This window comes from Bos grunniens, chromosome 12 (genome assembly GCF_055505025.1).
Source record: "Bos grunniens cultivar Pamir isolate PY7600 chromosome 12, Bosgru_T2T1.0, whole genome shotgun sequence".
In the NCBI taxonomy this organism is placed as follows: Eukaryota; Metazoa; Chordata; class Mammalia; order Artiodactyla; family Bovidae; genus Bos; species Bos grunniens.
The window spans coordinates 69,085,283-69,100,124 of NC_141176.1; the positions used below are offsets into that span (position 1 = coordinate 69,085,283).

The 14,842-nt window shown below is 41.7% G+C and overlaps 1 protein-coding gene across 5 annotated transcripts in view; it reads left to right on the forward strand.

Moving 5' to 3' along the window:
• Positions 1 to 14,842, forward strand: part of GPC6 (glypican 6) — a 1,234,490-nt gene that overhangs the window by 1,104,331 nt on the left and 115,317 nt on the right. For all 5 annotated transcript variants that reach the window (XM_086330189.1, XM_086330193.1, XM_086330191.1 and 2 more), the window contains one exon: positions 8,357 to 8,487. In XM_086330189.1, the coding sequence (XP_086186315.1) occupies positions 8,357 to 8,487 (131 nt within the window). The remainder of the gene's footprint in view (positions 1 to 8,356; positions 8,488 to 14,842) is intronic.

The following is a 14,842-nucleotide window of genomic DNA, read 5'->3' on the forward strand; positions in this document are numbered from 1 at the left end:
CTGACTAGAGATCTGAATAATTTGAATCCTGTCAAATAAATTATAGGAAAAACATCCCCGAGTATTTTGTAAATATTATAATTGGGCTACTCCAATATTCTGTTGCTACAAAATAAATTATCCCTAAATTTAGCAACTTAAAACAACAATGGTATTATTATAAACTACAGAACAGTGAATCAGGAATTTGGGAAGCCTCAGCTAGCTCATTCTTCTGCCCCATGTGGGGTCACTAGGTGGTAATCAGCTGGTAGATAGACTGGTCGAGTTGGCCTCACTCACATGCCTGGCACCCTGGCAGGAGTCTTAGTCCACTGGAGCTGCTCTAACAAAAATATCAAAGATTGAGTGGCTGAAACAGAAAGCATCTCTCTCACACAGTTCTGAGTGCTGGAAAGTTCAGGGTCAAGACACTGGTGGATTGTGTCAGGTGAAGCCTGCGCCTGGTCCACAGGCTGCCACCCTCACTGTGTCCTCACGTGGTGGGAAGGACAGGGGAGCCATGTGGGTCCTTTAATAAGGACACTAATCCCACTCATGAAGGCTCAGGCCTCTCGACCTAATCACCTCCCAAAGGCCCCGCCCCTCAATGCCATCACCTAGGGGATTAGGTGTCAACATATGAATTATTGGGAGGACTCAAGTATTTTGTCTATAGCAGCAAGCATGGCTAGTAACCTGGGCCCAGTAGGGACTATCCCCTGCAGTGCCTACATGTGGCCAGACCAACATGGGGACCTCAGATAGAGTCTCACAAGACAGAAAGTGGAAGCTGCAGTCTGATCATTTCCTGCTCCGGAAATCAAGTGTCCCTTGCAGTGCATGCTGTAGTAGTCACTGCAGTGACAGAGCCCACCCTGATTCAGGGGGACGAGATACAAACCCCACCTCTACTTCCCAGGTTGCGCCAGTGATAAAGAACCCGTCTCCAATGCAGGAGACACAAGAGACATGAGTTCAATCCCTGGGTTGGGAAGATCTCCTGGAGCAGGAAATGGCAACCCACTCCAGGTATTCTTGCCTAGAAAATCCTATAGAAGGAGGAACCTGGTGGGCTACAGTCTATGGGGTCACAAAGAGTTGGACACAGGACTGAGCTGCATACACACACACACACCCCTCGATGGAAAGTGAGTCAGAATTTATAGTGATCCTTAATTGGCAAAGGGGCACCATGTGAGAAAACACTGAAGTTTTGTATCTCTTGGTATAATGAACTCATCCATCAAAAAGCAGCTACTATGAAAATATTAATTTAACATACAAAAAAGTACCAGTTATACATCTTAAAGGCATTCATGTATATTTTACGACCCAGCTCCTCACATCACTTGCTGTCAATACATCCACCAAAATATCTTGCCAGGTGGTCCTCTCCTTTCTGCTTCTACTGCCCAGAGATAGTGCCATATAGCTGCTAAACTTTGTTGTGCGCCAGGCCTTGTGCTAACATCTTTCCAGGCACTATCTCATTTGATTCCTCATGCACACTATAGGTGGAGGTTGTCACAATCTCTACTTCATAGATGAAGAAAATGGGACTCTGTGAATTAAGTGACACATGTTATCTCTCAGACTTTCAATGGATGAACCTAAATGGAAACTGAATCACCTGACTCCATCTAACCAGAGTTGGGTTTACTCACTCCTAACCAGAAAGTCCATGCTGACGTGAGTGGAATGCCTTGACCCCGAGGTGCAGCTTTGCCTGCACCCTTTGAGTGGGCACATTCTTGCTGAGCTGCTACACACGCCTCTTGTGCTAAAAGGGTCATCATATCTCTCTCTGCATCAAAACCTTATGCTAAGATACCAGCTACTTCTGTTGTTGTTTACTCGCTAAGTTGTGTCCAGCTCTTTTGTGACCCGCCATGCTCCTCTGTCCATGGGATTTCTCAGGCAAGAATACAGGAGTGGATTGCCATTTCCTCCTCCAGGGGATCTTGCTGACCCAGGGAGCAAACCTGAGTTTCCTGCATGGCAGGCTGATTCTTTACCACTAAGCCCCCAGGGAAGCCCCCAGTTACTTCTGCTGCTGCTGCTAAGTCACTTCAGTCGTGTCCAACTCTGTGCAACCCCAGAGACGGCAGCCCACCAGGCGCCCCCATCCCTGGGACTCTCCAGGCAAGAACACTGCAGTGGGTTGCCATTTCCTTCTCCAATGCATGAAAGTGAAAAGTGAAAGGGAAGTCGCTCAGTCGCATCCGACTCTTAGCGACCCCATGGACTGCAGCCTACCAGGCTCCTCCATCCATGGGATTTTCCAGGCAAGAGTACTGGAGTGGGATGCCATTGCGTTCTCCGACTCCGTCTAAATAACATTAGAAACAAAAGTTATGTATACTGCTTGAGCAAGACAATAGTCTTTTGTTTAAAGAGAAACAAAACGGACAACACGGAAGCTATGCACAGAAAGGACCAGCTGGTCATTAGCTGACATACTCAAACTGGCCTAGTTTAATTGGCAATAGATAACAGCTCCAAGAGCATAGTTAAAAATAATGTTCCGAATATTTCAAAATATAAATGGCACGGAGATAATTAAGATAGCATAGGATGGCAGCCTCTGGAGGAAGTTATGACCATGTTCTGACTTAATTGGTTTCAGAGAAACTTACCAACTACTGCCTTGGTGTCATAAAAGTCTTGTGTGTTTTCTTTGCTTTGGGAGGAGAGAGAGGCATGGTTTCCCTGGCCCCAAAGGAGAGAAAAGATTCTCCTGACACTTGGGGAGCTTGACTGCTGACAGACTTGCCCAGCAGGTGGGAGGCACACCAGTCAAGCGGGGATGTGCTTGGCTGCTCAGTGGGCCACGGAGGTACCACGCAGATCCTCTCACCATCTGGGCTCTGCGGCACGAGGAAGAGCCACCATCCGCTTGCACGCTGGTTCCAAGTCCCAGCGCTGAGGACTCAGGCTGCCCTTCACTGCTACTTTCTCACCTTGCAGTGTGTCTAAACTAGACTCCTAAAGGCAGCTGCTGTGAGCATAACCTTTACATGGAAGCACAAAATATTAGAGGAATTTTCTGAAAAGCTGCTTTTCTTTTTGTGACCCTGGGGAATCCCGTCATATATATTTAGAACAATGGAAAAGGGGATTTTGTTGGGGGCAGGGATGATTATATTGTAAGGAGACATATATATTTTTTCTGCTTATGGTTGTCTGTTGTTGCTGTGTTGTACGGTCGCAAAGTCATGTCCAACTCTTTGTGATCCCATGAACTGCAACATGCCAGGCTTTCCTGTCCTTCACTGTCTCCCAGGGCTTGCTCAAAGTCATGTCTATTGAGCCACTGATGCCATCCGACCAGCTCATCCTCTGTTGCCCCTTTATCCTCCTATTTATCTGGCCCTCTGTCAACCAACCTGTTTTCACAAACAACTTTGTAATAGAGAATTTTAAGTCCAGAAAACCAGTACTTACTTTCCTCTGCTAGCCTTGCTCTCATTCTGACCAAAAACCTGGGTGTGACTATGATCAGTGCACACATGTTATTTTATCCAAATATTTCCACACAATTTTATCTGTGCTTTTCCAAGATTCGGAAGAATGCATGTATTTCTTTATGAAAGCAACACAGTGTTTCAGTATATTGGTATATATTATACTAGTTAACGATTTATCAACAGATAATTCAGTTAATAAGAACTTCTGTAGTTGATCAACACAATGTGCTGTGCATAGTCGCTCAGCTGTGTCTGACTCTGCACCCCTATGAACTGTAGCCCGCCAGGCTCCTCTGTCCATGGGGATTCTCCAGACAAGAATACTGGAGTGGGTTGCCATGCCCTCCTCCAGGGGATCTTCCCAACCCAAGGATCAAACTCAGGTCTCCTGCACTGCAGGCAGATTCTTTACCATCTGAGCCACCATTCTTTGTGTGTGTGTGGTTAAAAAAAAAAAAAAACACATAACATGAAATCCACCCTCTTAACAAATGTTTCAGGGTACAATACAGTATGGTTAACTCCATGCACATTGCTACTCTTAATAATGGTTCTGAGGTTTTGAGTCAATCATTGAGTCTTCAAAGGAGAATCTAATTTTCCTTTGTAAAGTGATTTTTTAATGAATTTTTTAAAAATTAGTAATAGCCTAAACCAGATAGCTTAAAGTAGCATATTATGACTGGTGATCTAAATTAAAAGGAAAATAAGCTACTATATAAAATAAACAACATGATCTTACTATATAGCACAAGAAACTATAGTCAATAGCCAGTAATAAACCATGAAGGAAAAGAATATGAAAACAGTGCATGCATATGTATGTATAAGTGAATCACTTTGCTGTATACCAAAAGTAACATAGTGAATCAGCTATACTTCAATAATAAATAAATTTTTAGAAATCAATAAATATATATTTATTTACAGCAAAAATGTATCACCTTAAATTAATTTGTGTAAAAAGCAAATGAATCAAGATGAAAAATGGAACTTCAAGGCCAAGCAATCTGAATGAATATGGCCATTTGGTAACATGTTTAATAAACGGGATCATCAGTAGGATGGCCTGTTTCCAAGGTCAAGGAGGCAAATGGGGTCAAAAAAGAGGAGCTGAGTTTGCAGATCCAGGAAGCAAAAAGCTGAGCTCTGTGGTGACAGAGGAACACGGAACTAAAGATTGAAATCACCAAAGAGAAACTCCTTGACTTTATGATATGAATCGAATGGCTTTGTGCCTTACCTGTTAAAGGGAATGTCAGGTAAAGAGGGACTGGTTGAATTTAAACAAGAGAAACTTCTCAGAGATATTTTAGACCCCGTCATTGCAAATTGAGACAATATACTGATTCCTTATGATCCAATGCAAAGCTCGTCCTTTCTACCCAGAACACAACTGACTAAGACATCCGATATAGCTAATGTTATTACTGTCTCAACTCAACCCATTCCTGTTGGATAAATATTCCATGATAGGCCAGTACTCTTTGTGTAATGATTTATTCAAATACTTCTCTAAAACATACAATTAAGGATCCCATAGTTATCACTTCCTTTAACTGCATACAGTGGATGACTCCCTAGGGCCAATTCTTTTTCCTTTATAAGGATTCCTTGTCCTTCTATTTTAATAGCAGGAGACACCTGTCTAGAGAATCATGGGCTTCCCTGGTGGCCCAAATGGTAAAGAATCTGCCTGCAAAGCAGGAGACCCAGATTCCATCCCTGGGTCAGGAAGATCCCCTGAAGAAGGGAACGGCTACCAACTCTAATACTCTTACCTGGAGAGTTCCATGGACAGAAGAGCCTGACAGGCTACAGTCCATGGGTTGCAAAGAGTCGGACATGACTGAGAGACTATCACTTTCCTGTCTAGAGAAACTTGCTCATCTGTCATAATTAATCTTCATCAAAAAGCCTCTTGAAGAGTCTAACAATACAGGGGATTATTTTTATAAATACACAAAATAGATATAAAAACATAAAAGAAACAGAGCAACTTTCAGGGCAACTTTCAAAGCCTTAAAGAAAGGACTTTCTTGGTGTTCCAGGGACTTAGACTTCACTCTCCCAATGCAGAAGACCTGGGTTTATATGCTGCAAATAAAGTTCCCACAGGATGCAACTGAAAGATCCTGCATGCCACAATGAAGATCAAAGATCCCTGTGCCACAACTAAGACCAGGGCAGCCAAATAAGTAAATAAACAGACAAAAACTAAAGGAGAAGACATCTTTTTTTGGTTGGGGGAGGACTTGCCCTACAGCTAGCAGGGCCTTAGTTTCCCAACCAAGGATGGAACCAATGCCCTCGGCAGTGAAAGCAAGGGGTCTTAACCACTGGATCACTAGGAAAATCCACCAAAACATCTTTAATATCCAAATACTACAACCAAACAGTGTGCATCCTCTGTCCATTGTTGTTCCATTGCTCCATCATGTCTGACTCTTTGCAACCCCGTGGACTGCAGCACGCCAGGCTTCCCCATCCTTCACTGTCTCCCTGAGTTTGCTCAAACTCATGTCCATTGAGTCAGAAATGCCATCCAACCATCTTATCCTCTGTCGATCCATCTCCTTTTCAATCCTTCCCAGCATCAGGGTTTTTTCAAATGAATCAGTTCTTCACATCAGGTAGTCAAAGTATTGGAACTTCAGCTTCAGCATCCGTCCTTCCAATGAATATTCAGGGTTGACTTTCTTTAGGATGGACTGGTTGGATCTCCTTGCAGTCCAAGGGACTCTCAAGGATCTTGTCCAGCACCACAGTTCAAGAGCATTAGTTGCCAGACTATTAGGTCATGAAGATCCAGAGAAATGACCACTTTGTTGTAAGGTTCTGATGTGACATTCACAAATAGGTCTGTGATAAGGGGGGGAAAATCAGCAAATTTGTTATTAGAGTTTATAATGAGTCTTTGTTCACACTTCAGTTTCCCATGTCATTGTCCATGAGAGTAATATGGACCAAGCACTGGGGGTGAGGATGGAAGCAGGACCTCCTGATTTTCTAGTGTGGCTCTGGATGCTTCTAGTCTCCATCATTCCATAGCAAGGAGATCAAGGACCCAGGTGTGAGGTCTGGCAGAGACAGCCTGTTGATACTGTCAAAGCTGATGTTTTTCACAAACCCTGGTGCCCTTTAAAGACGTGACTCTGCTTCCCAGACAGTCCTTTCTTATAAAAATTCATCTATCTTAAAAGGCTTTTCACTTGCCTAATTCATACCTACTTATAACCCTGAAAAATGTTTGATGTTGGCCTTTGGTGGAGCATGGTAGGATATGTAATAAAAATAAAATTTGTTTTCTTCACACCAATGCTATGAAGCAGCTACTATAAACAGTATGTTACATTAATAATATGTTACATTTAGAAAGCAGATTATACAATATCCACACAGTATATTTTCAGTTGCATGCTTAAAATATTCATGCACAAAGGGGGAAAAAAACAACATAGGGCATATACCAAAGTGTTTATAGTGTTATTCTGGGAAGTGGGATTGTGGGTGTATTTCTCTCCTTCATGTTTCTTTTCTATATTTTCTAAGTGTCTGATGATAAACATGTATTCATTTGAAAGGGGCAACATTTTAAGATTGGTTTCCAAGTGCTTTACCAATTGAAAACCCTGACAAATTTTGAGGCAACATGTTAAAAGTCTAGGCTGTTCTGTCTTTCATTGTAGCTGCTGGTCTCAAATGGACAGTGTTAATTATATTTAAATTAGTTAAAGGGAAAATAATTTATTCACCATTTAATTATTCAGTCACATTTGCCACATTTCAAGTTTCAGTAGCCACATTTTCATCATACAGAAAATTCTATTCCACAGTCCTGATGGAGACAAGTTAGCAAACTATGCTGGTTACCAACCTGGGCCAATTTGCAGTGGCAAAGGAATGGTCCTCCTTATCACTTATTATTATTACAGTGCCACTCATTATAGACACTGGGAGAGTCCTCATCCGAGGTCCCTTTATGCGCTTCACTAATCTTTGGCCCAGTGAGCTAGAGATTTCTCCCACAGTCATCCGGGTGTTAGTGGCAGGTTGGGAACCCAGAGCAACTCACCCCTATTTTATAACTCTCATCTCCTTATCATTGTGACAATCTTCTCCAGAAAACTAAATCTTCCCAAGCTGTACTTCAGTTCAGTATCATTTCATAGACATTTTTGAAAGCTTACAATGTGATAGACACAGTAATAAGCCTTAAATATGAAAAACCAGAGACTTCCCTGGTGGTTCAGACAGTAAAGAATCAGCCTGCAATGCAGGAAACCCAGGTTCAATCCCTGGGTTGGGAAGATCCCCCAGAGAAGGGAATGGCTACCCACTCCAATATTCTTGACTGGAGAAAAACCAAGGAAGAGAAGTTTCTCTATTCCTAAAGTGTAACAAGGTGTTAAAAACAGGGCATGCTAGATAGAGTGACACCACCAAGTAGGGACAAGTCTGTTCTTGGAAAATCTAGCAATGCTTCCTCCACCTAGTTATGCTTGAGTCTTGACATTTGAACATCCTCCAGACTCTCAAATTTACACTTCAATAGTCTCCATGTTCTCCATACTCCAGAAGAAAAGAGATTAACTCCACTTTTGAACCTGATCTAATTTTTTTTAAACTTCACTTGAAAGAGCTAGGTATATTCAACTCTTTTAATTTGAACTTACTTTCTCATTTTGGGGCCAGGTTCTATACTTGTAAAATAGTTTTAAACCTTCAAGTGAAATAAAATACTCTTTTAAAACTGAGTCATCCATTCCATTTTGAACTATATAAAAGCAAATACCAAATTTGAATGAGTGATCATTTTTCAGCCAGTCATGTGGGAAGTGTTGCAACACAGGTTAGAAGCTGGAGTTCCCAGTTCTCAAATCAATCATGTTCCTATATTTTAACAGATGCCATGCTCTTGGTGGCAGAGCGACTGGAAGGACCATTCAACATTGAGTCGGTCATGGACCCAATAGACGTCAAGATCTCTGAAGCCATTATGAACATGCAGGAAAACAGCATGCAAGTGTCTGCAAAGGTATTTGCCTTAGTCATTTATCTAATAAGCAAAGGGTAGTCACCTAAAAACGAAGTAACTAGATACGTTGACTGGGATTGCAAACTCTAATATGTTGTCCGTGAGCTTTTCCTGTCGCATGACAAATTTGCTACTTCATTAAAACTGTCTAACAAAATGGCATTAAGAAAGGAAATAAGCTTTTCCTTTGCAGTTCCTCAATGATGAAGAAATTATTGGCTGCTAAAAAGTTTTAGAGAGCCCCAAGTATATTGACTAATCCCTCACATTTGTGAGCAATTTGGGGAAAAGTTGCTTTTTAATGGTTGTGATTTCTGCACACCCTCACCCTATTCTCTCTCTCTAGGAACTTCTAATTACGTCCTCAGCTGTGCAAACCAGGCAAATGTTCCCTCCGTTCACTCGTAAATTATTAAACATTCCATCTGACTTCCTTTTTTAAGACGATAATGTAACCCTCATTAATGAATCGTCAGAGGAAAATGCCGCTTTGTATAAAGTCAAACACACATTTTTAAAAAATAGTAAGTTTTTATAAATCAAACAAGACAGATTCTGGATTTTCAGCTGCAGAACATAAATATCAAGTGCACAATTTTTAAAATTTTTAGAAAAATTTTATTGGAGTATAGTTGATTTACAATGTTGTGTTAATTTCAGGTGCAGCCAAGTGAATCAGTCATATACATGCGTATATCCGCTCTTTTTAAAATTCTTTTTCCATATACGCCATTACAAAGTATTGAGTAGATAGAGTTCCCTGTGCTCTACAGTAGGTCCTTATTAGTTATTTATTTTATATATAGTATTATGTATATGTCGGTCTGTCTAGTCAAGGCTATGGTTTTTCCTGTGGTCATGTATGGAGGTGAGAGTTGGACTATGAAGAAGGCTGAGCACCGAAGAATTGATGCTTTTGAACTGTGGTGTTGGAGAAGACTCTTGAGAGTCCCTTGGACTGCAAGGAGATCCAACCAGTCCATTCTGAAGGAGATCAGCCCTGGGATTTCTTTGGAAGGAATGATGCTAAAGCTGAAACTCCAGTACTTTGGCCACCTCATGCAAAGAGTTGACTCATTGGAAAAGACTCTGATGCTGGGAGGGATTGGGGGCAGGAGGAGAAGGGGACAACAGAGGATGAGATGGCTGGATTGCATCACTGACTCGATGGACGTGAGTCTGATTGAATTCCGGGAGTTGGTGATAGACAGGGAGGCCTGGCGTGCTGCGATTCATGGGGTCGCAAGGAGTCAGACAGGACTGAGCGACTGAACTGACCTGATCTGATCCCAATTTTCTAATTTATCACTCCCCCTCTTACCTCCTGGTAACCAGAAGTTTGTTTTCTACATCTTTCAGTCTATTTCGGATTTGTAGATAAGTTCACTTGTCCTATTTTTTCAGAATCCTCATATAAGTGATATCATATGATATTTGTCTTTCTCTGTCTGACTTACTTTACTCAGTGTGACAGCCTCTAGGTCCATCCATGATGCCACAAACGGCATTATTTCATTTTTATTATTTCGTTCATTATTTTGTTCTCTCTTATGACGGAGCAATATGCCACTGTACATAAGTACCACCTCTTCTTTATCCATTTCTCTGTTGATGGACATTTAAGTTGCTTCCGTGCCCTCAGAATGGGAGAAAATATTTGCAAAAAATTATTAAAGCAACTGACAAAGGATTAATCTCCAAAATATATAAACAGCTTATATAGCTTGATATAAAAAAGAAACAAATAACCCAATCAAAAAGTGGGGGGAAGATCTAAATAGACATTCCTCCAAAGAAGATATACAGGCCAGTAGGCACCTGAAAAGATGCTCAATAATACACATTATTAGAGAAATGCAAATCAAAATGACAATGAGGTATCACTTTATATCAATCAGAATGGTCAAAAATTATCAAAAAATCTGCATACAATAAATGCTGGAGAGGGTGTGGAGAAAAGGAAACCTTCCTACACTGTTGGTGGGAATTGAACCTGATATAGCCACTATGGAGAACAGTATGCGCGTGAGTGTGTGTGTGAGTGTATGTGTGTGTGTGTGTGTGTGCACACGCCTGTGTGTGCTCAGTCATGTCCGACTCTCTGCGACCCCCTGGACTATAGCCTGCCAAGCTCCTCTGTCCATAGGATTTTCCAGGTAAGAATACTGGAGTGGGTTGCCATTTCCTTCTCCAGGGTATCTTCCCTACCCAGAGATCAAATCCGTGTCTCCTGTGTCTTCTGCATTGTAGGGCAGGTTCTTTACTACTGAGCCACCTGAGAAGCCCTCGGAGAACAGTATAGAGGTTCCTTAAAAAACTAAAAGTATAGCAACATATGACCCAGCAATCCCACTCAAGGGCATATATTCAGAGAAAACCATAATTCGAAAAGATATGTGCACCCCAATGGTCATTGCAGCACTACTTACAATATCCAGGAAATGGAAGTGCACAATTTTTATTTATCCCCACCCAGTTGAAAACAAATAGGACCCACCATAAGCAAAATTTAAAAGTTTGAAATGAGTCTCCAGCCTTTCCTTCATCACCCCTTTTATCCACACTGATGACCACACAATGCCCTTCTGTTCGTTTTTACCAGTCTCCCTGTTCTGAAACACTACCCAAAACTGCACCGGTCCTTTAAAGCTGATGATGGAGTGATTGCATTTTAACTGAAAGTTATTCATATAAAAATATGTCAGACAAAGAGCTGCAAATACTAACTCTCTTCAGTATTTAAACTCCTTTGTGAAAAAGATTTCAAATATAATCAAGGAGAAAGAGAGAGGTGGTGGTGAAAAATTGCAGAGCAGAAAGAAACCCATGGAATCTGACGAGGTCTCCTTGGCTGAGTGTGAATCAGACTAGCTTTGGACTTTTCAGGGAGCACTGGTAGAAAATAGGATGAGAAAGAATCTGGCCTGGGCCCCTTTCTCTCTCTTTGAAAGATGAGAGGGGCTGAGAGTTTCATAATCCTAACTTCCAGGTTTTAGTGCGCTTCGGTTGCGTCTGTGCTCAGTCACTTCAGTCATGTATCCTTCAGGACTGTATCCTGCCAGGCTCTTCTGTCCATGGATTCTCCAGGCTAGAATACTGGAGTGGGTTACCATTTCCTTCTCCAGGGGATCTTTCCCAAGAGGGATTGAATCCACATCTCTTGCACTGGCAGGCAAGTTCTTCACCACTAGCCAACCAGTCCATTCTAAAGGAGATCAGTCCTGGGTGTTCTTTGGAAGGACTGATGATAAAGCTGAAACTCCAGTACTTTGGCCACCTCATGCGAAGAGTTGACTCATTGGAAGAGACTCTGATGCTGGGAGGGATTGGGGACAGTAGGAGAAGGGGATGACAGAGGATGAGATGGCTGGATAGCATCACCTACTCAATGGACATGCTGCTGCTGCTGCTAAGTCGCTTCAGTCGCATCCGACTCTGTGCGACCCCATAGACAGGAGCCTATTAGGTCCACTGTCCCTGGGATTCTCCAGGCAAGAACACTGGAGCGGGTTGCCATTTCCTTCTCCAATGTATGAAAGTGAAAAGTGAAAGTGAAGTCGCTCAGTCGTGTCTGACTCTTAGCGACCCCATGGACTGCAGCCTACCAGGCTCCTCCGTCCATGGGATTTTCGAGGCAAGAATACTGGAGTGGGGTGCCATTGCCTTCTCCACAATGGACATGAGTTTGAGTGAACTCCAGGAGTTGGTGATGGACAGGGAGGTCTGGCGTGCTGTGATTCATGGGGTGGCATAGAGTTGGACATGACTGAGCGACTGAACTGAACTGAGGGCTACCTGGGAGCTTGTGTTAACCTGTGTAAAAGAAAAAAACAAGAATGCTCCAAAGTTCTATCACCTATTGAAAAAATAGCATATTTGGGAGTTCCATGAAATCTATTTTCTTTCTTTCCTGTGGGGGTGGGGGGAGCAGTTATCTATCCCTCTCAAATCTATTGCCTAGAAACCAACTAATGTTATTTTTTTTTTAACTTTTTAAAATTTTGTATTGTGGTATAGCCAATTAACAGTGTTATGATAATTTCAGTTGAACAGCAAAGGGACTCAGTCATACATATACATGTATGCATTCTCCCCCAAACTCCCCTCCCATCCAGGCTGCCACATAACATTGAGCAGAGTTCCCTGTTGCAGTAGGTCCCTGTTGGTTATCCATTTTAAATGTAGCAGTGCATACATATTCATCCCAAACTCCCTAACTATCCCTTCCTCCCAGCAAACATAAGTTCATTCCTCTAAGTCTGTGAGTCTCTTTCTGTTTTGTAAGTAAGTTCATTTGGTGGTTCAGATGGTAAAGGATCGGCCTGCAATGCAGGAGATACACATCAATCCCTGGACTGGGACAATCCCCTGAAGAAGGAAATGGCGATCCACTTCAGTTTTCTTGTCTGGAGAATCCCATGGACAGAGGAACCTGGCAGGCTACAGTCCATGGTTGCAAAGAGTCAGACATGACTGAGCACATGCGCACCCAGAGTCACACAGTCTTAATGTAGAGAAAAGGAGATGGAATGAGTTAGGAAGAAGAAACAAGAGGACAGCTAAGCTAAGCTCTGCAGGAAAGAGGAATGGGAGGTGGCGTCTGATCTTGAGGACAGTATGGAGAAAGGACCAAAGCCAACTTTTAATATAGTGGAGGGGAGGGTGAGTAAGTGGCTGAAATTTGGACAAATTTAGCAGGAAACACCAACAGGATCTGCTGATGGAGTGGACATGTTCTGAAAAAGGTTTCATTTCTTCAAGGCAATGGAATTCGGAAACATGTAGTTTCATTTTCCATATAAGCCAAATCCATGAAATTATGCATGAACTCAAGTCTAAAATCTACATTCTCACTAGGAACAGAACCAGATGGCTAAATTTTTCCTTTTGCCAAAGAACCCTCAGTCATTTTTGATAAACAGTCCTGTCAAATTGGAAATTCTGAATTTCCAGTCTTTGGATGGAGTATTCACATAACCAGTGACTAGGTTAATTTCTGATAGAGAGCTTCTGGTCTCTTTCCTAAATGCAAGGGCCAGACACCCTGAGAGCTGTGAAGCTTACAAATTAAAATCACTTCTTACTCCAGGTTTGACTGGCAACTTCTCCTTGGAAAATCATTTACCTTATTACAGCAGTTACTCATGGAAGCCATTCCTAGAGTCTTGTTAAGTAAAGCAGCAGTGTTTATAACTGGCAGCTCATATTTGTTGAACACTTACTGCCAGGACTCTACTGTGCATTACATGGTTTATATTATGTAATATTTATAACAATGCTTACAATGAGATAGGTCTTCTCCCTTATTTTCCAGATAACACAATCTAAGGCTAAGAAAAGTTAGGGAACTTACAAAGGTCACACGGTGTGTGAAGGAGTACACAGAGGAGTGGCTGACTCCAGAGACCACGTTGCTCATCATTGCATTTTAATGATGCAGGTTCCTAAAAAGCCAATCCCACACAAGGGCAGGATTCAGCAAACATTTGCTGAATAGATCAAGTATTAAAGGAAAGTTCAGTAGCTTTCAGTAAAAACGTGCCCAAGACAGTAAGGAAACAGAGTCAGCAAAGCCAGGAGAATTCAAGTTTTCTACCTTTCTCTCTGATTCCCTTTGCAACTATACCTAAAACTTCTCAACATGCCAAAGACTAATGAAATATTTCTCTTATTAGCTCATTATTCATGCTTCCAACCCTTCCTAGGGTGTTAATAGTACCAAATATGAAATTCTTCTTTTTCTCCCTTCTATCTGAAGGCAAAGATAAACACATTAGTTTCAGATATGAAATGCCCCTGTACTGCAGTGTGTGTGTGTGTGTGTGTTAGTTGCTCAGTCATGTCTGACTCTTTGCAGCCCCATGGACACTTCAGACTTCTCTGTCCATAGGATTCTCCAGGCAAGAATACTGGAGTGGGTAGCCATTCCCTTCTCCAGGGGATCTTCCTGACCCAGGGACTGAATCTAGGTCTCCTGCATTGCAGGCAGATTGTTTACCATCTGAGCCACCAGGGAAGCCCTCCTCTAATGCAGTAGTCATCATATACATATAGGAGGGAATAGCTCATTTTTTAATTGAGTTACAGTTGATATACAATATTATGTAAGTTTCGGGTATAGGAACAACTAAATTTTTGAATCTAATCAGTGAGATCCTGAATTAGTGAAATTACAGATTAATAAAAAGATCTATTGTCACATGTCTGTTCAGACTCAAATCTTGTTTTAGATCTGTTTTTTTTTCTTTTTCTTTTTTCTTTTTTAAATTTTATTTTAGTTTTAAACTTTACATAATTGTATTAGTTTTGCCAAATATCAAAATGAATCCGCCACAGGTAGATCTGTTTTTAAAGG